General features: G+C 32.8%; 1 protein-coding gene across 1 annotated transcript; it reads left to right on the forward strand.

Annotated features, from left to right (window-relative positions):
- The first annotated feature begins 23028 nt into the window (after positions 1-23028).
- Positions 23029-25084, forward strand: LOC107886641 (3-ketoacyl-CoA synthase 6). The gene has a single exon (XM_016810674.2). The coding sequence runs from the start codon at positions 23202-23204 to the stop codon at positions 24690-24692; it is 1491 nt and encodes a 496-aa protein (XP_016666163.1). The 5' UTR covers positions 23029-23201; the 3' UTR covers positions 24693-25084.
- The last annotated feature ends 2611 nt before the right edge of the window (positions 25085-27695 follow it).

The raw sequence follows: 27695 nt of genomic DNA on the forward strand, positions 1-27695 counted from the left end.
GCGGGTCCTTACCAGAATACATTCTCTTTTCCTTTGGGGAAAGAGGCCTACAATGTGGCCTCATAGTATCCACCCTTTCTGAATGTTCATTAGGATGCTTCATCACATACGAATTTTACCTTGGATAGAGCAACAAGATCAATACTATTTTCCCACGGTTTTAAAGAACCCTTACTTTCCACTATCCTTTGTCAGACTTTACTGCTATTCAGCCTTAAACAATTCTTTCCATCCATAAGAATCTTATCAGCCTACCCAACCTTTTTAGCTGGCTCTATGTCAATTCACAAATTTTGATTGTATTTTGTTACCACCTGTTCCATGTCAACTTAAAACTTATGGGATCCGAAGCTTCCCCGGCGAAACTGCTTTATCGAGCATTATGTAGGCCTCCTTACCTAAGGAGTCTCTTTCTTTTTTCACCCTAACTAGGTTGAAACGTACTATTGGTGCCACTCATTATTGCCATTGGTGAATTCCCTCCCGAAACGTAGACTTTCCAAATGTGATTCTCTATTTTTTTTACATCTTGACGACTACCCCGTGTTTACTATCCTGGCGAACTCCCTCGTGTTTACTATCCCAACAGACTACCCTATTACAATAGCCGAACTATGCTCTTACACGTTAGACCTCTTTTGGAGTGTCGCCCCGTAACACTTTACTGTCGTCACAGTGTCACCCCGCCTGCCAGTCGTTGTCGTGGTGTTGCTCTATAGAACCTAATAATCATTGTCACAGTGTCGTCCTAAAGGACCTATTTCACATTTCACATTGATGCTCAAACACCAAAGTGTCCCCCTGTAAGACCTGGAGCTTTGCACATCACAGTTTGCTCCCAGTAATCCCAAATGGCAAAATTTTAATGAAATTCCAATTTTCCATATTCCTCCATCCATTCCTCCATTTCGCCATTCCTAACCTTGATGCTCGAACACTGCAGTGTCCCCTTTGTAAGGCCCAAAGCTTCACATATCACAGTTTGCACTTAGTAACATCATATGACAGTATTTAATAGAAATTCCTATTCCCAAGTCCTAGCTTCATCTATCCCTTTAATAATTTCCCTCGCCCCACATTTTACATACACCACGACAGTTAACTAAACATTTGTTAGCTACCATCTAACAATCAACACACAACTTGCAAGCTTACACAACATCTATCAATCAGAAGGCAAGGTGTAGAAACTCACCTGAATTCTATTATCCTTAGCAGTTTAGCTTGTCCAAATGCTAGAGCCTTCTTTGTCTTGGAAGCTAAGCATGACAACCATTTATAAGCTAAACTAAATGTGTTAAACCTTTTTAAAACCTAGAATCTAGAATTATGTAGAAACTTTTAACTGTTACTACTTCACCCTTTTTTTTTCTCCACAAGTACAGAGATGTAATGAAGTTTACTAGTTTCAAAATTTCTCTACTATCAGACTTCAATTCTTTCATCTTCTATGACATATAAAGCTCCATTTAGTTACATCCTTTTCTTCTTCAGTACATCTGAAGATGATGATTTTATGGAAAAAATAAGATCTGTAAATAGAATTGAGACAATTCTATCTTCTTACACAGACATAATATAAATATACTCCTAAGGCATGTTCTTCACCGACTATCTCAACCTTCTATCCTTAATTATTTTGTCTCCCACTATGAAACCAACCAATTCCATCTTAACCGAACAATAATTGAAATCCAACCAAATCAAAATTAGGCCACTAAAATTTCTAAATTCCTCGGTGAAGTCTGACAATTTGCTAATTCTTTCAAATTAGTCCTAAATTTTTTTAGATTTTGGGTAAATAGAGATACCCGAGTGTTACATCACACATAACACGTCAAGCCATAATAAGATAATTGTTAGGCCCAAAAATACCAAGAATGAGTGAATTGTAATTTTGAAAAATTCGTACAAACTATGTAAAAAAAAGATCAAGAGAGAATAGCTTAGATACTTCAATTTATAATGGTACGACCCTAATTTCCTACCTCTACTACCTTGGAATACCTCAACCAAGTATTTCCCAATTTACTATATTTAAATTGATACCTTTTAAGGAAAATGTATAACATTTACAATCCTTATTATTTTTACAAGGCTAAGATTAAAAATTTCCCTCTAATTTTTATGACTTAACTAAAACACTTTAGATTTTACAAGGCTCAACTAGGACCTTTTAAATTCCCCTAAGGTTTTCTACCAAAAAACCTTAAGTACACTCTTTAGAAAAACAAAGAGAAAGAGTAAACAATTAATTAACCTCTAATGGGTGTGATTGCAAGTATTAGCTTTAAATTAAAGAAATGGCAGTGATGAAATACATGAAAATAAGCTCTTAAAAGAATATGAATTAGAGAAATTCAAAAAATAAAGATTTAAAGCTAATTCTCTTGTGTTTGATGCTTGAATATCTTTATCTTATGTCTTGAAGTGTCTTTGACTTGTATTTATACCAAGGAATGAGTTTGTGGACATTTATGACTACTATGGATTATTTCTAGCCAATATAAGCATATTAAGTTTGAGCTTAAAAATTATCCTTGCAATGTATGTCTCGAGACTTGACAAGATGTTCTAAGACTTGGCTGAAAAATAGTCGTTGGCAAGCCATGTCTCAAGGCATGTAGTCCTTGAAGCAAAAATTTTGTTTTGAACTTACATGTCTCGATACTTAACTACCAAAGTGCCTTAAAACATTTTAAACACCTCAAAGCACTTTGATATTGACTCAAAAATATTTGGATAAATTAGAACACATTTAAAACATATTTTAAGTATATTGTAAGTATTGCAGAATGTTTTAAAGTTTTCAACCATATTTTCACCAAATGACTTAGGTAATAAATAATTAAAAATTATCTTAGATGTTATATCAAAAAATTGAGACATCAAATCTAACAATAACATACTGTTTTAGAGAATCCATGTAACACCCTTCATCCGCACTCGACGCCGGGATAGGGTTCGAGGCATTACCAGGACTTTACATTTTAAAACGTACCAAATTGAGTCACCAAGTTTTACTCAAATTTTAAGCTTTTCATCCATGAACAACTCGTTCCTTATATAGGCCTTCGAGGCCTATAACATACCTAGAGGCAGTGCGGGACAAATTCGGGTACGTTCTTTAAACCTTGGGCTCCTTAGGAAATTTTTCCTTATCATAAATTGTCACACGCCCATGTAGGTAGGCCGTGTGGACTCACACGCCCGTATGACTTGGGGCACGCCCATGCCCTTCAGCCGTGGGCAAAACTGACTTATCAACACGGCCATGGCGCACACCCGTGCTACCTGCCCGTGGACGACACTGTCTTTTTAACACGGCCATGGTGCACGCTCGTGTGGCCTACCCGTGTACAAATTTGAGCTAAAATTTTAAGTGCAGGGGACACACGGCCATAGCACATGCCCATAGGAGGGAACCGTGTGTCACACACGGCCTAGACACATGCCCGTATGTCTAACCATATGGACTCTAATAGGCTATTTTCCAAGCCTTTAGTCACCTCTTTCTACTAATTGTGCTTAGTGGTTACCAAATTCAAAGTAAAACACAATTATACACTTGTAAATAATCTTGATTAAACTAGATGTATGGAAACCTCATATCATTGGTTTCATACATGATAGGTTATTTCCCACTTAATGTTTATGGGTTCCCATGTTACTTTAATTCATCCGAAATTGGCTCGTTCATATGACTCATTGCCAATTGGTAACGACCCATCACTTGTAAATAAAACCATGCATAAATTTGTAGGTCATAGCCTACTTAAATTAAGCCACTTTTCGTGGCCATATACAAAGAGATAAACATATTCTTACATGCCTTCATTTGGCAAATAAAATAACACATATAACAAAATACTCAAAAATATTATACATGCCATTGAACAAAACAAGCAAAGTCTTTATACCAAAGCTTGTCTAGTTGATAGTGTGTTGACTCTCTAATCGTCTTCCAATCCTTTCGAATCCTCGAGCTCTGTGAGACAGGGAAAAAGAGAGGGGTAAACATTTACATGCTTAGTAAGCTCGAATAACCGGAAAGTAAACTTACTGAGTAGTTAGCATACATCCATATTTAAATCATGAAATCATCGATTATGAGACGATTCCCTATCACATGCACTCAATCAATGAGTTAGTTACGTAACAAAGCATCATGTAATTTATGTAGATGAGCTCATCATTCATCATCTTATTGACATACATCATATTAATCCCGTTGAGTTTCTAGGAAATCTCGATCGAATACCCATTATCCGTCAATTCTTACGAATGATCATTTCACATATATGCACTTCTGCGAACCTCACATCTCATGGTAGGATTACCAGTCTAAGCTAAATCCCGCATATCATGAACTCATAAGGTGATGTTGGGATTACCAGTCCAAGCTAAATCCCTTGTAACGACAAACACCCTTAATGAGCTCAGATCTGAATTACCAGTCCAGGCTAAATTCAGACCCTAATCGGATTACCCGTCCGGGTTAAATCCATAATGCACACATATTCTTCGGGAGGCTTGATCATTTAAGGAACACCCGTCCGGGTTAGATACTTTTCATACTTGAGATCACGGATTACCCGTCCAGGCTAAATCCTTACTGCAACACATGCAGGATCTCTTTACACATATCAATGAGGGTTTATCCAGCGAATTCCCTTTGTCAACCTCATCCAAGACATTTTTCACATGTTACCATCAAATATACATTTCTATGATATTTCATGCTAATAATAAATAAAATCATCATGCATTCATAAATCATTCAATTATGCATATTAGGGGTTTACTTTAAGTTATCTGAACTTACCTTGTATTCTTTTCGGGGTTGTGTTTTGGTTATTTTGAAACCTTGCCTTTACCTCAATCGACCTCTGAAATTTGTTCCTCGAGGTTTATAACAACAAAATTTAACTCGTTAATACACTACATTATACATTTCAAGTTTAATATCTACCCCCGGTCCAAATGACCATTTTGCCCCTAACCTTTCACATTTTTTTTACGATTTAGTTCCTAGGCTTGTATAATGAAACACATGCACTTTCTATCTTACCCAAGCCTAGCCGAACACTTTTCCTTCTTATGGTAGCCCATATTTTCCATTATTTTTTCATTTCTACCACACATTTACATCTTTTGCAAAATAGTCCCTATACAGGTTTTTCATGAAAATCAACTAGGAAAAGATGTTTAATACACATTCATCTTTCATATTCCTCCATAATCCATCAAAATACAAGCAACTTATGCATGGTTAAATTTATAAACATGAACCCTAGCATGAAATATGGGTAGAAATGGAGAGAGCAAGCTACCGGGATTTTAAAAATACAAAGAGCATGAAAAACGGGGCTTGGGAGCACTTACTATTGAGCTTGGAAAGATTGAAAACCCTAGCTATGGAAACCTTTGAAGTTTCGGCTGGACAAGGAAGAGAATGGGCTGATTTTGGTTCATTTTTCCCATTTTATTTCATTAAAATACTAAATGACCAAAATACCCTTAAGCCCTTTCTTTAAAATTCCATCCATGCAAGCTCGTTTTTGTCCAAAAACTTAGAATTTGGGAAAATTTCTCTCAAAGACCTTCTAATTCATAACCTAAAGCAACTTCATACAAATTGCTTCTAGAATTCAAGTTTTGTAATTTATTCAATTTAGTTCCTAATTTCCAATTAAACACCTTACTCAAAGAATTTCTTCATGAAACTTTAACACATGAATATACTCATATTATAAGCTTCATAATAATCATAAATTAAATATTTTGATGTCGAATTTGTGGTCTCAAAACCACCATTTTGACTGGGCCCTATTTCAGGATGTTACAATCCATATAAAGCTTTCTAAACCAACATTTGAAGCCGTTTATGACAAGTGCCAAGAAGTAGTGGCCGCTGGTGTCTAGCACTATTCAAACTCATAGACCTGTATAAATGTGTTGGATGTATAGCGAAAGTTAAAAAATTTTATTTAAAACCGACCGACTATGATATTTATAGCAATAAACCTATTATGTGAATTATACTAGTGTTTCTAGATTAGGTAGATTCTATCTTTCCCAATTTTTTACCACTCAATCTTTTCCAATTATCTCAACATTGGTTTGCTAGAGTGTGGGCTTTATTCATAAATCGATGAAATCTAAGTGAACTTTCAAAGGTTAAAAACCAAAGACAAACTCTATCGAAATATAGAGTTTATTTTGGGAAAATAACTTACCTAAATTTTGATAGAATATTGACGAAAGTGAAGTGTGTATTTGACATGTGTTTGGAGTATGCCCAAAGGCCAATTATATGATGGTTGTAATAACATGCTTTTTCCTAGTTTATTTGTAAAGACATTGTCATTATTGTTTTTAGTACTTATTTCCGTGTTTAAATAAATTGTATAATGATAATGTCTAAAGCATGATATGATCATTCTTAAATGTCTTTAGTCATGTATTATTATGAGCTTGGACAACAATAATAAATTGAGACTAATATGTGCTTAATCATTAAGAAGTGCCTTAACACATAAGTATATGTTAGAAAATAATATATTAGACTAGTCCGCCATGAGAATTGTTAGTTTTGATGTCTCAAGCTTTTGATATAACAATATTTATGATAAATTTTTCTATTTATATTTCCTAAGTCATTTGGTCAAAATAATTATTGAAATTTTTGTTAAACATTTTCAAATCATTTTAAAGACTTGTAAAAGTACTCAAAAACATGTTTTAAATGTGTGTATTTTTGAGTCAATCAAAAATATTTTTAAGTGTTTAAAAATCATTATATACAAGTCAGGTAAGTCTTATCGATACTTGGAGGAAGTTCTATCAATAGAAGTGAGTCAGAGAGTACCCGAAGCATTCCTCCAAACTTCTACCAACACTCAGAGGGACTTTTATCATTATAAGTCCACCTTTATCGATATAAGTTTAATTCTACCCATACATCTTGTGAGTTGTACCAATACAAGTTTGTCTGCAATTGTAACACCCTTACCCAGTCCAGTTGCTGAACCCAAGTCTCAGGATACTACAATAGTTATCGAAACAGTTATACACAATTCATATCATTTAGTTAAACTTGAAAGCATTAATTAGCAACATTTACAAGCTTATTAATAATTACAAACATCGTTTGGAGTAAAATGAATAAATAAACATATCATATTTGTTTTAAACATGGATAAAGAAAAATATGTAAAATTTCAAAACTTTAAGTTGATTATCAATATTAAGGAAATAAGTATTGATATTTTTGACATGTGTACCGATACAAAAATTATTATAGATACCATCTTGGTATTCTGCCAATTTTAGGTATTTATACCATTTTATGAGGTATCAATATTTTCAAAGATTTATCGATACTTTTTATAAGTATCGATACCAAATTTGCGTTTTGCCAATTTTGAAAACTGTTCACTTGGTAAAGTATCAATATCTTGGTCCCTGTTATCGATACTTTTATGCAAATAGTTAAAAATCATAAGTTTGGAATCACTTTTTCCATGTTAAACCGAAACCAAATCACTTGTGCATCAAGGCACTTAATAACATGCAAATAACCTAACCTTTAAGCATACAATTCATTACAATTCATCAACCAATATGCCAAGCATTGGCACCTCAATAACACAACATGTTTCATTCAAACATAACTACCATGTACACTTAATCATCACACTCTCAATTTTGCATACCATATCATACCAAATCTCTCAAAACCTAATTCCTACGATATAACTTAATGACACTAATTTGTACAAGATTCATATCTATCTATTACTTAAATCATACATAACATTCATTGCACATACATTTAATTAGGGTATGTTCAAAATCAAATGCACTCAAGCAAATGTATGATTCATCCTTAACCAAAACATCATCACTACTTGCATATTCATCCAAAGAGACCATTTCAAAGGTTTCATTCACACATATATACAATGGACCTTACACCAATTTACATTCCACTTATAACCGACCAAAATGACCAAAAGTCAACCGAATTAGCATGTGGATAGTCTGAGCTTTAACTTGATCCAACCGACTACTCGATTTTTGGAAATTTACAAAAAATGAGACAAATAAAGGTAAGCTTAATCATATCTTAGTAAGTTCATACAAAATTAACTCAACTTACCCAATACATATATATAACTCAAAACTGAAACACAAGCATAAACATGATAACCTTTGGCATCTTACACAAATTATACCATCATCAAATTGTTAGTTAATTTCCATAAAATAAACATAGCACATAATCAATCATATATATACATATAGAAACATGAATAACATACGTGTTGTCACATCCCAAAAATGGGGTTAGAAGAATCGAGTTTGTAAAAATCTAGAGTAGTCACACCATGATTTATAAAGTTATCTTTATGCGTCTATAAATAAATTCTGGGTTTGAAATGGATATAGAAATTAAGGTCATAAATAATTAATTAAAGTATTAAAATAATATAATCAAGTTTTATTTTATTAATTAATTTAAAATGAAACTTGATTACGAGGCTTATCTTAAAAATAGTGTGTTTTAATTGAGTTAGGACCTAATTGGAAAAAGGGAGAAACAGGGGGTGACGAAAAGGAAAATTGCCCAATTTTTGGGATCCACTAGGAATTTCCATTGCCTTCTTCTTCCCTCTCCTAACCTAAACCCTCATCCTAAGTTTCGAGAGTAAGTGCTTCAAGAATTTAATTATTTTAAGATATTTTAATTCTAAATTATGTCAATTAAATAACTTATTTACTACTTTAATAATGTTATGTATAGTATTATCAAATGAAAGTAGCATTAACGATACAAATTTTTAGTTTAAGTTATGAAACTATGATAATTAACAATAATAGTGGGAAAATGACTAAATTGTAAAGTTAATAAAGTATCTCATGACATTGTATAAAGTGGAAAGAGGGCTTAAATGAAAAGTGTTAAAGTTATGGTGTTATATATGTAAACTGATAAAGAATATGTAAGTTGAGTCATTTACTCCCATTTTATTATTTTCAATGAACTAGGGAAAAGTCACACTTTGAAATAAATATATGCAGTTATGAAACAAAATTAAACAAGAAATAGGCTTTAGGCCTAATGGTTAACAGTTAACTTCCCTCCTTTGTGATCCCAAGTTCAGACTCCTTGAGAACCTCAGTTTAAGCCCCTTACTCCCATTTTATTTTAATTTCAAAATTTTGGAAAAATATTGAGAAAATTATAGGTGCAGCCCCTAAGGTTTATAAATACTAGGAATTGACTCAATTCTTTCCTAATTAGAATTCATATCTTGCCCTTCCTCAAAATTTCGATAGAATTAGAATTCCATCATCTTTTTCTCTTCTTTTCTTAATTAGATTTTCATATTACCCCCTTTCAAATACTAATAGAATTTGCTCTCCATCTTTCTATTTATTCTTTTTTTTATTTTCTTTCCCTTTTCTTTACACCATAGTCTCATCCTAATTGTTGATAATTATTTTGTTTTGCCGAACCAAATAATCCTCTATTCAATCGTTATTTTTATCAATTTTGTAATTACTGTCAATAGCATCCATTTTCTTGCCCAGAATTGGTAAGTGCATCTCGTTCTCGAAGTTTAGATCCTGAATTTTTATAGTATTTCTATCCGATAATAATCTTTCAATTCAATTACTCAATCTTTTACAATTCTTGCCAAAATTTTTGATAACCTTGACAAATCTTGAAATCAATCATTAATTTATCTGTAAATATCATTTGAAGGACTTGATTTAGGTGAATCCAATCAGATTGGATCATGAGGAACGTCGATCATCAATGCAGTGAAAGGTGTGTGTTCTTTTACAAGTGAATCGGGGTAAACCATGTCTAGGATTAGGGCTACACGGTCTCCCACATGGGAGTGTGGACCACACAGGTGAACCACATAACTACCATACGACCACATGCCACTGTCTCATTAGGGTATATCGTTTTCCAAATGGCCACAACCTGTTACTCGACCTGGCCACACAACCGTGTAACCCTTCCAGACAACCTCTAGTATCACACAGTTTAGCCACAAGACTGTGTGACCTCTGTTTTACAGTTTTACCCAAAAATTTGTGAATTGTTCAGTCCCAGAAAAGTCCCTGAACTATTTTTAATTCTTTATTTCATTCAATTGAGTCCTTGATAATATGAATAATGCTGGAATCCATGATCTGATTGACTGAATTAGTATTGTATATGTATGAGATGAAAATATTACATGTTTACTGTCACTATAATTTTGATGAACTGATAATGTTTTCCATACCACTGTGTTATTGATTGCATGGCATCTTCTTTCTTTCACTCTTTCTCCCCACCAAAAAGAAAGAAAAAAGATAAGGGTTTATGCTTCAATTGGTAACTTTAAAATTTGGTAAGTGAATCTCAGCCCATTTTTAGTAATTTTTATGTTTTTGAACTCGTAGTAACTTGATCTAGCTAAATCGAGAACCAATTTGTGAAACTGTTAAAAGTTATAAAAGTTTCCATTAATGAATGAAGTTATTTCTTAGAATTTGAGATGAAATATGAAACCTTGTTGATAGGTTTAATTATTTTGGAAAGTGATTTTTAATGATTTTTAATGTTTAGGGACTAAATTGATTAAATAATAAATTAGTTGTATCTGAGGTGAAATTATTACAAATAGGGGTTGATATGAAGTTATAGAATATTTTGATATCATGGGTGTTTAGGAAAATGGGTAAATTGCATGATTAGGGCCTAAGGACCGAATTGAATAAAATGAAAAGTTAAGGGGAAAATAGGTAATTTTCCAAAAAGGACTTAGTTGCATGATGGGATCAAATTGTGTTGTTATTCTAATTCATAGAATGAAATTATTATTTTTAGATAAAAAATATGATGATAATCGTGGAAAAGGGAAAACTGCATAATAGACTCTGTACTGTGGAATCTCCTGCAAATCAATCTAGTAAGTCTGGTAAGTTCATTTGTTTATTTATAATCCAAAAATGCTTACATTCTTGTTAATATACTCTTATGAATGTTGTATCACATACTAAAAGTACACTCTATCAAGCCAAATCTTATCGTTATATTGAATGAAGCTCAATCGAGCAACTCATACCGTTATACTGAATGGAGCTCAATTGAGCAAACCTTACTGTTATACTGAATGATGTTCAATCGATAAAATTCTACTGAGTGAAGCTCAAACGACTAGAAATCTACGGATATACTAATGAAAAGCTCAATCGAGCAATACCACTGAGTATACTGAACTACTAAATTGGTTGTTAATTACTGTTATAAACTATGTATAATGGGAATCTCTATGCCTAATGTTGAGTAAATCTATGTTTAATTGGAAAGGTTTATTAAATTCTAAATGAACTTACTAAGCTTTATTAAAGCTTACCTATAATTTGTTAATTTTGTAGATCATATTTTGAAGGTTAAGAAAATTCGGTCTACGCTAGAAATCACACTATCCAGGAATCTTGGTAGACTTAGTTTCTCGGTTTTGGTATATGGCATGTACTAGGACCCTCTGTATTGTTATGTCAAATGCCTAGCTTTTGAGTAATATGCTGTGATATGTTGTGCACTTGAATAACTTGTGATCTCCTATTTGTTACTTAATTTGTTTAAAAGGTCATGGTATAAAATGATATGCTATGAGTTAACTTAAGCTTGTAATGAAATAGATGTTTGTTCATAGAGATAAAATATGTTTATGGTTACAAATTTGGGAATGAATTCTGGTGAAACACATTGATGCGTCAAGGTTGATAAATGTTTGATGCATAAAATGAATTTATGATCATGTTTGAGTGTGTTTGAAGTTGAATTTCACCTTCCAAATTGGTATTTGAAAGTGTGTAGGTACCTATGTAATAAGGTAGTGAAATTGAGTAAGAAATGTATCATTTTAGGTTCACACGGCCTAAAACACGATCGTGTGACTTAGTCGTGTGAGGCGCATGGCCTTGCGACACAGTCATGTGTTATCGGAGAGTCTTTTGTATGCAAGTCAGTGAGTTACACGACCGGGCACACGGGCGTGTGACACGGCCGTGTGACCCTACTCAGAGAGTTACATCGGTAAGGACACGGACGTGTGTCCCTTGTTTGAAAGTTACACGGCCTGGGAGGTTCCATATGGTTGTATGTCCCCTGTCTTAAAATTTTGTTTCTTTTTCCTAAATTTCCTATTTATTTTCAAATTAGTCCTGAATTGCTCCTAAGCTAGCTTTAGGGCATCGAGGGCTCAATATAGGGATGAAATGTATGAGAATGAATGGTATATGAAATTTGTTTTTGAATTTATTAAATGTTATGATGTTTAAAGGTTTTTAATTGATCGGTAATACTCCGTAACCCTAATTTGGCGGTAGTTATGGGTTAGTGGTGTTATAATTGTGAAGCGTACTTGCATTATGAGTTCTTTTACAATGTTCATCGAGTAATATAAAACATGCGGAGTGTCAAAATTGACAAATTAAGGAATGAAGAGTAATATAAGACTTGACTATTAAAATAAGAGTCCACACTAGTTAAAGGTATAGGAATGAATCAAATATGAAAAGTGTTAACATATCATGTTGTGTACTCGATATACTACATGTGACAAAGTATATGCACTTACCTCATTAACAAATTGTGTTAGTTGGTAGGTAAACTATGTTCGGATATTAAATTAACCCTCGTGCTTACTATGTGAGATAGATTAATTATTAAATATGTATGAGGTTACTAAGTATTTTTAATAATTACAACTAAGTTACTTTTATTTTGTAGATTTTGAACCTTTAGATCGTGTCAATTGGATCATCAAGAAGTTCACGCTATCCGCCAAAGTTGTGGTAGAATCATAGTTTGGTTTAGTTCGGTTTAGTTCAATCAAAGTGGTATGTATATAGACGGCTGGTTATTTTGTAAACAAATATGTTAAATTTTAAAGTGGTTATTTTGGAATTTCTTGATGTATGTAAATAAAATGAACTCTGGTTCTGTCATGTTCTGCATTATATGTTTTGAGGAACTATCGTAGAATGGGTATCTGCGGAACAATTTATCAATTAGGTGTTCATAAAAAATTTCAAAATTAAGTGTGTGTTCACTTTACTTTCTGCAATAATGGTATATGCGGGTTAGTCCATTGTTTAACCATTTATAGTTAAACACACAGTTGGACAACCAGCAAGATTAGTTCGCTACATCTTAGTTCACGAAATAGTGCGCCATGTATGTATGGAATAGGTGTATGTTATGTGAGCCTCGTGTGGTAACATTCTATAGCTTAGGTCCAACGACCGGACTGAGTAAGGGGTGTTACAATCCAACTAATTTTTGCATGAAAAGCAAAATGAACAAAACCAATATTAGCTTACTAATTACCTGCTATCTAACTAATATTGATTTGCATCATAAGGTAGATTATGATGTAGGTAATATAATTGGTTTAAAGTCTAAGGAATCAAATTTGAGCAACTGATTTAAAGGACTGTTATGTTCTCTATTTAGTCTAATTGAGAGATACCTTGACTTGGGCATCGAAGTGGATGACTTTCAAAAAGATAAAGACATGTGTGATTATCTAGATTGACAATACATTAGACAAGACCCAAGTTGAATTAATTATAGATCCGTTTATAATTTTATTCACTTATGATGTTCATAGTGTAGTTTATTTTTGTCTTGAGTAAGTGACTAACTATGCGTATGTAATTAATATATTTTGGTATATTGAAAGTCTGTGCACAATTAGTATCATTGCTAAAAGTTGATATGTTGGGTATATGACTTATGTATGACATAACTTCACTTAAAATAGTGGAATTCTTAGATCGATTAAAGAGTAAAAAATATTCTCTCACTAGCATTGCATAGATTATGGAAAAGGAATGTGACTATAGGTCATTCATCAGGGACGAGTGATTGTTATTACTATTTGTTAGTAATAAGTTTTTTCCATCGTGAAAGATGTAATGGTGACAATGAGATAAAACAGGCTGATATTGAGTGCATGGATTTAACCTAAAGAGATTAAGGATAACCGTGAGGATAGCACACTAATGACAAAGTCATTGGACAAAGCATAAATTTAAGTTGCTTTTGTAATGGTATATAATTGGGAGTTTAATCAGGGTAATTTTAATAGATTGACTTCATGACTAAATAATGTTGTAATTAAGATACAAAGAGTCAGAACTTAATTACAAATTATTAAAACCATAATTATATATGTCCAATTGATATCTTAGCTAACTGAACACAAACCTATATGGATTCTAATTAAAATAGATACAATAAATGAATGAAAATGATGAAAGAAAAATAGTTCGGAGTGGGTCATTGTAGTTTTACCAAACATGATAATTAAATTTATCTACTCATAGATACTAATACAGTAAAGTCGTCATGACCTTGACAGAATTAAAATTAGATTGAGAAAATAATTTAATTGAATAAATAATATTTTGAGAAAAAAAATTGGGTTCCGAGTTAGATAATTTATGAGTTTGTTTTAATTAAAATTAAAACTAAATTGTACATATGATTGTACCCAATATATGAAAGGGTTCAATGATCCTAGTGGAAATAAGGGTGGGTGGTACACTAAGCATCTTAGTGCGCTAGTGTAACCCACTAGATGGAGTTCTAGTAGAAGTCTGGATTTTCTATTAAAATGTTGTTTCTTCTTATTCAAGTAGAACTCTTGTGATTCTTTTTCTTATATATAGGGGCTATAGGTGATCGAAAACACATACTTGACATATGTGGATACTTTGTCAAAATCTAGGGAAGTCTATTTAGTTACAAAATAAATTCTAAATTCACAAGTACTTGATTTAGTGTTTTACGATTTTTGGTTTACCATAGAGAAAGTGAACTTTCTCCACTGGAAAGTTATAATTTTCATTTTGTGTTCAATTCATAATAAGAGCTCACCCTTTTAGCGACCGAGAGTTTGAGGATAATGGAAAAGATCATTTGGTTGAAAGCTAGGAATATACAAGTCTTGCTAGTCTAGAAACATAGGTACTAAATTTCATAAAATTTATTGCTATAAGCACAACAAAGGTTTAGGTTTTATGAAAAAAATTTGGAATTATATTTTGCAATAAAACTGTTTTCATACAAAAAAAATATATTGTGCCATGTTATTATTAGGTGGTTTAAAAGTTAATTTAGATTTTCTTCATTTATTAATATTATTCATACGCTTTTAAAAAAGGTTAAAATATGTTGTTAGCTCCTGTACTTAGACAAAATTTGAAATTTAGTTCATATATTTAAAAAGTAAAAAATTAAGCTCTATAGCTTTTTTTATTCAAAAATATCAGTCCAACCATTAACACTGTTTGTTATTTTTTTCAAAATTTACAAACCGAGAGGGTATCTTGTTGAGTATAACTTGTGTCAAGCGATGAGACCGCAAGAGTATTCGTAAGCCTAGGAAGAGACCAAAAGGGTGTCTTAAGTGGTAATCCTTAATGAAGATGAGACCGAAAGAGTATTCTTAGCTAAGGATAGTAAATACCTCAGTTGAAGGTGATTAGCAACTTAATTGGTAATTAGGGATTAATCGATCATAGGTAGAGAGCTCGCATCGTTGACACTAGGAATAAGAAATTCCATTAGTTTAATTTAGGTTAATTAATTTAATTAGTTTAATAAATACTTTAATTTGGATTCACACTACCAATTCATGAGTAAATTAGATTAGTAATTATTTTTGGTAATTAAATTAAAAATAAAATTCTTAATTTGCGATCTCTTGGGCACGATCCTCGAAATAGTTCCCAGAGTTCCTTTGTAACATAAAACTATATTACAATTTGAACTGTTTGCTTGTAGATACTGCACTTCATTCTATATATTTTATTTGCATGATTTTTGTAACACCCCAAAACCCAACCTAGAAGTTTAGGCTGAATTTCGGAAGTTATATTGATCGCCGAAGCGATCCTAGAATAATTTACAAAAAGAATTGCTTAAAACTTAATCCAAATATGATTTACTTAAATTGAGCTAAATCATTTAACAATTTGTACACTGAATTTGAAATAAATCAGATTTAGAAATTTAAAAGACTGGTGTTATAAAAATTATTTACAAGAGAGAATATAATACTTATCGTTTGAATGCAAAGCACAAACTAGTATTTTATGTTTAAAACTTACATTGTATTGAAGTTTAAACCAATGATTCCAGAAAAATCAAAACCACCTACGAAAATGTTGTAACAAATTTGAAACTGAAAACCGTAATCAAAACTACAAATCAAATTATCAACTTTGTGAGTCCAAATCAAATTATACCACAGTCCTTAAAAATGTTACTAACAGTCCAATTGAAAATAATTTAACAACTTATTGAAAACTTTAATAAGTCCAAACTAAAATGAGAAAACTCGAGAAGAAGTGTTGAGATCATCGATACACTGAGAGTTCAACACTAAATCACGAGAATTACCTGAAAGAAAAGGACTAAGAGGGGATAAGATACGCGAGCTTAGTGTGAGTCCAAAACCAAAAGTAATAAGCCAAATACGGGTAACACATCAATTATTCCTGAAAAGTATATGAACATGAATCACATAGGAAAAGCTCAAACAGGTAATCCAATATACAAAATGTATCCAAAGCATACCAAAACAAATATTAGATAAACACACTTATTGTATTAATCAATTTGCCAACATACCAATACTCACATAATCAAACATATATCCAGATGCATAACGAATGCAACAAGTCAAAGATCCCACTCCACCAACCAAACGCCACTCCGATCACCCTACACACCACATAGGACCATGATAGGCCCATCCACCCTACACACCACAAATATGGAACTAAGCCACTCGAAGAATAATATGCAGCTCAGCTGTCATATATGTAAATAGTATGGTAACCCGTTGTATAGAAACAATACAGTTAAACTGCCGAATCAGTCTTCCTTCTCTTCACAACCAATAATCCAAAGTTTTATCCAAATCAATTTTGCGCACAATTCGCTAACAGACTCACAAAAACAGTGATTCATACTCAGTCGGACAGATTCAAAGTTAATAATGCTTGTACACATTTAATAAGTACAAACAAGAAAGTAACTTAAGCTCATTCGTTATATCACACTAATACATTTCCCGATTATCTAAACTTAACTTACATAAATAAATACACATACTTGAATCAAAGTTGTAACGGAGTCCCAAAACAATTACCGAGGCTTAACCGAGGGTAAGATTACACAGAAACATTAAATGAGTCAATTTATGATACAGAACAAAAATATGCAAAACAGGGCCACATGGCCATGTGGGAGGGTTTAGGCCGTATGAAGGGTTTACATGGTCGTGCCATAGAGACACACGCCCGAGTGAAAGGGGCACACACTGTGTGAAAAGAAGCACATGCTCGTGTGATCAAGTTACATGGTCGTATGAGTAACCCGTGTAACTCACTGTGCATTTGTTCAAAAAATAGTAAAATTAAAAAGTAAGGTTGACACGGTCGTACGGCAAACTCATATGCCCGTGTGGCTAAGAAACACGACCGTGTGTCCAAGGCACACACCTATGTGAAAAATCAACAAAATCCCCAAACAGTAGCCACATAGTCATATGGCTAGGACTTGTGGTGCTAGAAAACATCGAAATCCCTAATTTCCCAATGTCACACGGCCGTGTGAACCACCCGTGTAGCCACTCGTGTAGTCATGAAACCACACCAAAACAACCTGAAAAACGAGTATTTTGACAACAAAACGGCTCCTAACCAACTAATAGTTCAGAAACACACCTGATTGACATTTTTAAAAAGCACCAACGATCGACCAAAATATCTCAAATCAACCAATCTAAAACACCCGATTTACAAAAGTACTAACCTTTAAGAGAATCAATCAAACCAAGAACCAAATATCAAGAAACTAACATTCATACTTACCCAAATCAGCACTAAACAACACAATGAACACTTATGGCCAACAACCAACAATGACAATGATAAAAACCTAAAATTAATTTGAAGAATAAAAATACAATGGCCAAAAATCAACCAAAAAGTGAAAAAGGAGGAAACAAAAAGAAAAAAGGGAAAAACAATGTGTGAGGGAGAAAATGGAAAGAAAAACTAATGTGACAAGAAAATTGCACGTGGAAATTTTTAAGGGAACACTTCCTATTTTCAAATTAAAAGTAAATAAATAGTTAACCTTTAAAACAAAACTAGACTTGAGCCAAAACTAAAATAACACACTTGAGGACTCAAATCTGAAACCCAAGGATAGACAAACACTCATACAACCAGTGAACTAGCAACTCAATATGTTCCCAAATTGCAATGACAAAAATAAAAATCTACACAAAACTACTGACTTATTTGCAGACCAAAATCCTTCTAACCCTTAATTTCGGGATGTTACAATTTTTACACTAAATGTTTGATTATGTACACATTTTTATCAATTTGATCCTAAATATGAAAAATTCAACAAATTTAGTCTTCAATATTTACAAAATTTTTCATTTTAGTTCAAATTCTAAAAAAATCAATAAATTTGACCTTCAATATTTACAAAATTTTTCAATTTAATTCTAATCCTAAAAATATCCAAAAAAGAAAACTATTTTGATTAAAAAAATTTAATTTTTAGCCATTTATCCAACCCTTGGATATTTTGGATGAGCTAAAATAAAAATAGAAGTAGCAGGAATAGATTCCCTTATATATTTCCTTCTTTGAGTTAAGATAATTTCATCAATTTTAATTTTTTTTAAACTTCAAAATTTGAATGCATTTGATTTTTTTTATCTCACTATTTATTTTCTTTTTTCCATAAAATTCTCATAAGATTCAAGTCATTTATGCTAATTTTTCTTATATGATTTATTTAATTTTATGATTATTCTTTAAATCTCCCTCTCTCTCATTATAATTTCTAAGTATTATCTCTTAACTGACATCTTTGAGGTCAAGGTGGTGCCGCTATCATAGACTTATCATCAGTAGTGTTGCACTGCCACAGATTCATTCCTCAATTAGTTGGGGCCTTCAAATTAGGGAAAACAAGAAAAAAAATGCTTCATTAGGCTTCTGTTAGTTAGCTTTGAAGGTTCTAAGTGGGTGCTAAAGAAATCAAAGAGGTGGCTAAAGGGTTAAAAATGATATTTTCTAAAAAACAAAAGCTCCTCTTTTTAAAATCTTTAGATTTAAAAATAAATTGAAAATATTTGTAAATGCTGAAGGTTAAATTTATTGAAATCTTTTTAGACTTCAAACTAAAATGATAAATTTTGTAAATATTGAAGCCTAAATTTGGTGATTTTTTATATTTAGGAACAAATTGATCGAATGTGTAAAAGTTAGAGGGCTAAATTTGTTAATAGACTAATAAATAAAAAACCCACTTAAGCTTTCCACTACTCATCTAACAACAATTAGTAGGAGAATAACTAAAATATTTAATTTTGAAAAGTTTAATGATTAAATCGAAGAAATGAATATTAGTTGAGTGACTAAAATATAACCTAAGATATAGTTGAATGACTATTTTTATAGTTAACCCTTAAAATTTTCAAAGTTCATACGAAAATTGTAGTTATTGTATAATGATTAAATTAGGTATTAAGCTTTATAAGATTTAATTTTTCTTACAACATTTTATGTTAGATATACTTACATTATTAAACTAAAAAAATTAGATATGTTGGGCTAGTTAGTAAAGACGGAAAACTTAGGTTCTGAGTAATCCAAGTTTGAGACCTATCATAAGTAATTATATGCGTAGGTCTCTGAGTCTCATCATATATGAGAGTTTTAGTTCAGTTAATGCCGATTTATTGTGTAACACCCTATACTCGACCTAGACAATATGACTGAATCTTGAAGAATTACATAATTTCATTTTAAACCCTAATTTTGAATTTAAAAAAAGTTAGTTTTGACAATATTAACTTTGGTAAATCGCTATACATTTTTTATGAAAATTCTCTTTAAAACTATTTACGTTTTTACGGAAAAACACTTAAGTGATTACTTTATTTTTTGGCTAAAATTCCTAAGTTATTAAAATTTGAAAACTGTGACTTGGTTTGTAAAAACAAATAAATTTGTGGTTTAAAAATAGTAATTACTAAATCCGACAAAAGCAAATCAAAAATGAAAAATAAAGTCCAAAAAGTCTGAAAAATCCAAAATAGTTTTTTAAAAAAAAAAACATAAACTGTCTTATATATTAACCAGGAGGACAATTTAAGCTCTCGCATGCTGCTCGGTCTTAAGTTTATTGATCACCTGAGAAGTTAAAAATAAAAGATGAGCTAACAAGCTCAGTGTGTAACTCAGCCTATGCAAACAGAAAAGATAGCATCCTCATGGAAAAATCATGGTTCCAACGGTTACTAATGCATGGTGTATCTTGCGATACAATATGACAGATAGATCAGTTACAGATACAAATACAGATGCAATTTTAGATACAAGTTCAGTTACAAATGCAAATACAGATACAAATCCTACCCCTATTAACTACACACCATCTCCGTCCATCCCTAGACGCCAATTAGGGTAAAAAAAAACCTATCCAACCCCAAACACCAATAAGCAAGCATATGTCATTATAAAGAAATGTGCAGTCGAAGCTGCCAACAATAATGCGGTAATCCACTAGAATTAGATAAACGTGGTTGAGCCACCAGAATCAGATAAGTGTGGTTGAACCACTAGATAAGGTAAATCATTAAACTCCCAACACTTCCTCCATCACATCATTATCCCACCCCAATGCACATGCAATCACTAATCAGAAATCCGAATGCACACAAAACGTACATGCTTACACATCAAATCATGCTAACATGCTTTCAGGAGTTGCACATACAAAAGCAGAATAATAGATTTCATATTTAAAAGCCATACAAATCACATTACAAACCTTACGCAGAGGCTAACCTCGAAACGTACATCAAACATGACCTTAAATTTTACGAAAAATGGGCCCACATATTCGTGTGGCCCACACAGCCCACTTGACCCAGCTCGTATGGCATCAACGGTGGGTTTTTTTTTTAGTTTGTACCGTTCAGTTATTTTCAGGATTATCGTTACACACCTGGTTGCTTTTTTATGCCAACGTAACAAAAACAATACCAACACCTAAAAACGACATTCAGAATGAACTATTTAGCAAATGTCATACTAAATTCGACCAATAAATCAGTGGTAACACTAAACATTCAAATTGATTTTTTTAACAATAAGATTCGGCCTTAACAAGGCACCGATCACTTTCCCCAATGGAAGAGGAATTTCCTAATGCTTTCAATTTTTCGGAAGATTAGCCACTTCCAATTACCTAAATCATATAATTTCAGCCATTCAAACTATTATCACCCAAAATAAGAATTCATATCCAAGCATATGAAAAATAACTCCTTTACAGAATACGAGTCTTAAATCAAAATCCTTACCACCCATGACCAGCAATTAAGACTAAAACAGACGTTGGCACAAAGTAACTCAACAACAGAAGAGACGAAAAGTGAAGAAATGACAAGAGGACAAAACAATATACAACAGTAACACAGTGCCAAGAGGCGTCTTCAAAGAGAATGAAAAAGAGATTGGTTATGGAAAAGATGTGGAATAGAACAAAAAGAAAAGAAAACCAACAGAGGAAAGAGTGGCAGAAACTTACTGAAAGCGCAAAATAAGCAAAACATGAGGTGAAGAAGTGGACAGAGAGGGACAGTAGAAAGTGGAGAGATTTTAGGAATATTTCCAGAATTCGATTTCAACACCACTTCTATCTCCTTGGCGCCATAGGCAGAGGAAATTGCAAAAATATTTTTGCTTTGCACACACAAGGATTCAAACACAATACCTCTAGGTAAGATAAAACCTTATCACTGAACCAACAAATTCCTTCATATCAACAATTGAGCAAAAATAATATATAAGTTAGATGTTAAAGGAAAGGGGTTGAAAAAAATAACAAAAATTCAAAGGAAATGATTTGAACAGATGACTTTAGCACTTAAATAGAACACATAACTAGTGAACCAAATTAATTTACTTGACATGATTTAACAATTAAAAAAAAAGAATTTAGGAGATTACATGTTAGGAATTAATTTGTAATAATTTATTAATTATGATTACTCATATTTATTTTTGTAATTGTGTTACACTTAAAAAAAATATTAAAATGTAAATAACTAAACATAATCTACACATCATATGAGTCACAAGCTATTTAAACAAATAATAATGAGAAGGGAGAGGACTTAAAAAGTTGATACCCACGGCTTACTTTGACTTGTTTTTCACAGTGGGGACATAAATATCCCCCAAATTTGGTGAGATGAATTAGTTGAAGTCAAAATAACATATATTTAGGTTGCATGATGCTGTTTTTTTTCCTTCTAAAACTAATCATTTATTTAAACTTGCCTGACATCACATGTGTTTATAAATTTCCAAATGGATGATTGCGATATAAGTGGCACTTGGAACATAAAAGACAAAACTATAAAATCTTAGTAAAAACTAAAAACCCTTTTTACTTTTTCCTTTTTCATAAACTGGTTAATTCTATTTTACAACTTCATTAAAATAAATTATATATCTTATTAGATTATACATTGAAATTCAAATAAACCTTCAAAAAATTAAGGTTGAATTTTAAAAATGAGAAGTGTATAAGTTGTTAGAAATAAAGAACTTTTTCATATAAAAATCTTAAAAGATATAATTATCAATATTGAGTAAAAAAGAAAATTAAAGACTAACTAAATAATGTAGACCTAAAACAATGAAGGGTGAGAGATGGACTGTGAAGAAGGAAGAAACTGAGGGATGAGATGGTTGGTTATAATTAATGAAAAAAACACCAAGTAAGCACAAAATTAAAGGAGACGGATAGAGCAAAAGAGAGGTTATTGGTGAAAGCAAGCATTTAGTTAGAACACGGATATAAAGGGAGTTAGGAAAATTTAATTGAGGGAGTTAAGTGGGCGTTGAGTGATGCCACTGCTTCATTTATTCCTCTCATCTGCACACTGACCCTCTCCCTCTTTGCTTCTTCCTTTTTGCCTTTAAATCCTCCCTCTCCTCTGCTCCATTTATGTACCCACACCTCTTTTTCTTATCTTCTTAATTATTTCTCTATCTCTTGCAATATGCCTCCAGCCTCGCCCGATTTCTCCAGCTCTGTCAAGCTTAAGTATGTTAAGCTTGGCTACCAATACGTTGTGGATCATTTTCTTACTCTCTTGTTGGTTCCTGTCATGGTTGGGATCCTTATTGAAGTTGTTCGTTTAGGCCCTGAAGAGATTGTTAACCTATGGAATTCCCTCCATTTTGATCTTATTCAGATATTGTGCTCTTCTTTCTTCATCATTTTTATTGCCACTGTTTACTTCATGTCCAAGCCACGATGCATCTACCTTGTGGATTATGCATGCTACAAGCCTCCTGTGACTTGCAGGGTTCCTTTTGCTACTTTCATGGAGCACTCCAGGTTGATTTTGAGCAACAATCCTAAGAGCGTGGAGTTCCAGATGAGGATTCTGGAACGGTCTGGGCTGGGTGAAGAGACTTGTTTGCCTCCTGCTATTCATTACATCCCTCCAAAGCCAACCATGGAGGCCGCTAGAGGCGAGGCTGAGGTTGTTATTTTCTCAGCTATGGATTCTTTGTTCAAGAAAACGGGGCTGAAACCTAAAGACATAGATATTCTTATTGTCAACTGCAGTCTCTTCTCCCCCACGCCATCTTTGTCTGCTATGGTGATCAACAAATACAAGCTGAGGAGTAACATTAAGAGCTTTAATCTTTCGGGAATGGGGTGCAGTGCGGGGCTTATCTCCATTGATTTAGCTCGGGATCTTCTCCAAGTACACCCGAATTCTAATGCAGTTGTTGTCAGCACAGAGATCATCACTCCCAACTACTACCAGGGTAAAGAAAGAGCTATGCTCCTTCCCAACTGTCTCTTCCGCATGGGTGGTGCAGCAATCCTGTTGTCGAACCGCCGCTCAGAGAGGCGGAGAGCCAAGTACCGACTTGTCCACGTTGTTCGAACCCACAAAGGGGCTGATGACAAGGCCTACCGATGCGTGTTTGAAGAAGAAGACAAAGAAGGCAAAGTTGGGATATCATTATCTAAAGATCTCATGGCTATAGCTGGAGAGGCTTTAAAATCCAACATTACCACAATAGGGCCTTTGGTGCTTCCAGGGTCAGAACAACTTCTATTTCTTCTCACTCTGATCGGGCGTAAAATCTTCAACCCCAAGTGGAAGCCTTATATCCCAGACTTCAAGCTGGCGTTTGAGCACTTCTGCATCCATGCTGGAGGGCGAGCAGTGATAGATGAACTGCAAAAGAACCTGCAGCTGTCAGCAGAACACGTAGAGGCATCTAGGATGACATTGCACAGATTCGGAAACACCTCCTCCTCATCCTTGTGGTACGAGATGAGCTACCTTGAGGCAAAAGGGAGGATGAAAAAGGGAGATAGGATTTGGCAGATTGCTTTTGGGAGTGGATTCAAGTGTAACAGTGCGGTGTGGAAGTGCAATCGAACCATCAAAACACCAACAGATGGGCCTTGGGAGGATTGCATCCATAGGTATCCCGTTCATATCCCTGAAGTTGTCAAGCTCTAGACAGCTTCTTCATTCATGGCTTTCCTTCTTTGCCTTTAGTACTTTGCTAAAATCATCATCATCTACTTCTTATCCTACTTCATCTCTGCCTTTACATTTCTCCTCTGTATTTTTCTTAGCTCCTACTCATTTGTCTCTCCTCTTCCTTTTTCCATTTTCTCTTTTCAAGTCATGAATTCACATAGATACCAAATATGATCACATTTATGTGTTAATTAAATGTATCCCTTGCAAGGGAATGAAAAAACAGTGTGGAAACAGGTTGGATTAGCTCCTTGAAATAAACCTGGAATATTTAACAGAAAATGCTATACATGTGCTTGATTGTACAAAGAAAAAAAAAAGGAAGTTATAGCTAAATTTGTCAATCATAATAATAGTCTTTTATCCCTAATCTTTTTAATCCTTTTGCTGCTGTCCCTGTAGGGTCTCCTTATTAATGCCGGTTACCGTCTTTGTAGCGTTCAGCCGGTCCACTGATCGGCTGTTTGATTTACTAGTCATTAATAGGTCTTCCAGTAGGCGTGATCAACTCAAATTGAGTTCAAGTAGTATAAAATTTCCAAGTTTGATGGAGTTTCGATTTTTAAAACTCAAGTTTTATTAATTCAAACCAAGTTTTATGTTTCTCACTCAAGAAATAAAGGAGTAAATGCCAGCCAAAAGCACCTACATACTCTGACAAACATTGGACGTTGTTCACTATTAATAAAAAGTAGCTTCAACACTTGGACCAAGTTGTCATTGTTGATAAGATTTTACTTCAATAACACATCTACCCCAAATAAACTAATCTCAGACCATAAACAGATAAGGATATATGATTATAAAAAAGAATTAATTTGGTTCTCATACCTACTAAATTTCAAATTCAAACTTAAATTTGTATTTTTATCATTAATTATATATATCAAAAACATAAACAATAAGTGTTGAGTGCAATGGTACAGCATATTGTTGAAAGAGACAATTACAAAAAAAAAAAAACTTGAAACCAAATTCGAGTTCGATGAACAATTTATTTTCTGTTGTTTATATTCGTTTATTATAATTTGTGTATAATTAGTTTATTGTTCAATTATGCTATACTCAATAATAGTATTTTTATTTTTATGTCTTTATGTTATAATCATTATTTTATATCTAAAAAGAAATTAAAAAATGATTTTTTTTGTTATTTGTTTATTGTTGACCAACAAATTTTTAATTGATTGATAACATATTCATATATTAATGTTTGTGAATAAATTCATTTAATTTAAGCAAATAATATGAATTCAAAAAATATTGATCCCAATCGAATATTTGTATACATTTGACTCATTACAGCTATAAGAGAGAATCTAATTGTTACTAAACTTCATCAATAGAAGGGAATCATTGGCGTCAAAACAAAAGCATGAAACATAAGGAAAGAAGAAAAGGAAACTAACGTGAGCATAAAACGCAGATAAAATTCACTCATTACAGGCTTCAAAGTTTCTAACGAAGATTTGTAAGAGTTAATGATGAAATTATCTAAGTTTTCAATCTTTGTGATGTAATAACTTACTACAAATGTCGGGTGAAGATGTCTATTTGATATGCACTCCCTTTGGCTACGTTTATCGTGAAGGGTTAAATTCAAGTCAATTACTGTTTTTGTTGCCATAAAAGTTAATAAATGTAATGAGACAGAAAATTTACATTCTTAATTATTGTCTTAGGCATTTAACTAGTAATTAGATTTTGGTAATTTACATATTGATATCATATTTAAAGGTAATAATTATAACTAACGAGTCTCATTAAATTGAGCGTAATTGAAACACTTCAATTATGCTCTTCATTTCTTATAGGAGAAAGAGTGTCAGAGGCTCGATTAGACAACAAACGATACATTGATCGTTGGAGTAACAACTATTGATCTATCTTTCACGCATTTGACATAAAACAACATTCCATGCATTCATGATTGATTACAAGCAAAATAAGTTTTGATATGGGTCAAAAACATCATTTGGATGCACGCTTATGAAAAAACAACTTAGGTTTCGATATCAAGGTCATGGGTATTAGTACTTGGTCCAATACACTAGGGGTTGTACCAATACCTCACCTGGAGTACAAATGCTCAAGGTCGTATATCGATACTTGTTTCACTTATTTCAAAATTTTGGCTTTTGTTTGCGAAGGTATCGAAATCAAGGTTTTGAGTACTCATACTGAGGCCAAATTTTATCGATACTAGGACTTGAGATACCTATATTCAAGTTTAGAAATGCAAAAATTAGGGCAATTTAACACAACTTTACATGCACCAAAATGTACCAAAACATATAAAACATGAAGTCAAAGCATTATTAGCATATTTGACATTTCAATACGCATTATCCATTTTAGCCTTATATAGGGAGGTTTTGGATTGAGAGTGAGAGCATACAAGCTGTCCGATCTTTGTGGTTGTAATTATCGGTGAACTTGGGTAGATTGGGTTGGTTAGCAAATCTGTAATGTGAAAAGTTTGTATAATGGACTTGTTATCTAGGTAAGGCCTTACAGAGGTAGATTGTTGAAACGAATTGCATCAACAAATTTTCGGTCTCTATCTTCATTTATCTTGTTTTTATTCTTTTTCCGCAACTATCAAAACTCACATTGCAACATCAATAATGTCTACTAACTAAAATCGTCTATAACCAAACTTAATCAACCTTTCAGAATTAAAGGATAGGATTCTAATTATCAAATCAAAGTTTCTCAACAAAAAAACTTAGAATTGTTGACATTCTCCTTCAATGTAAGTATTTGATGGAGTCAAATATACCAAACATGCAGTCAAAGCATTACCAGCATATTTGACATGCATCTCAATTCGTATTATCAATTTTAGCTTTATATATGGAGGTTTTGGATTGAGAGTGAGAGTATACAAGCTGTACGATCTTTGTGATTGTAATTATCCTTGGTGAGCTTTAGTAGATTGGGTTGGCTAGTAAATCTGTAATGCGAAAATTTTGTATA

Source organism: Gossypium hirsutum, chromosome A03 (assembly GCF_007990345.1).
Source record: "Gossypium hirsutum isolate 1008001.06 chromosome A03, Gossypium_hirsutum_v2.1, whole genome shotgun sequence".
NCBI classification, from domain to species: domain Eukaryota; kingdom Viridiplantae; phylum Streptophyta; class Magnoliopsida; order Malvales; family Malvaceae; genus Gossypium; species Gossypium hirsutum.

Bases quoted from the DNA above. Each gene is read 5' to 3' on its own strand.
- LOC107886641 (XM_016810674.2), top strand. From the start codon at position 23,202: ATGCCTCCAGCCTCGCCCGATTTCTCCAGCTCTGTCAAGCTTAAGTAT.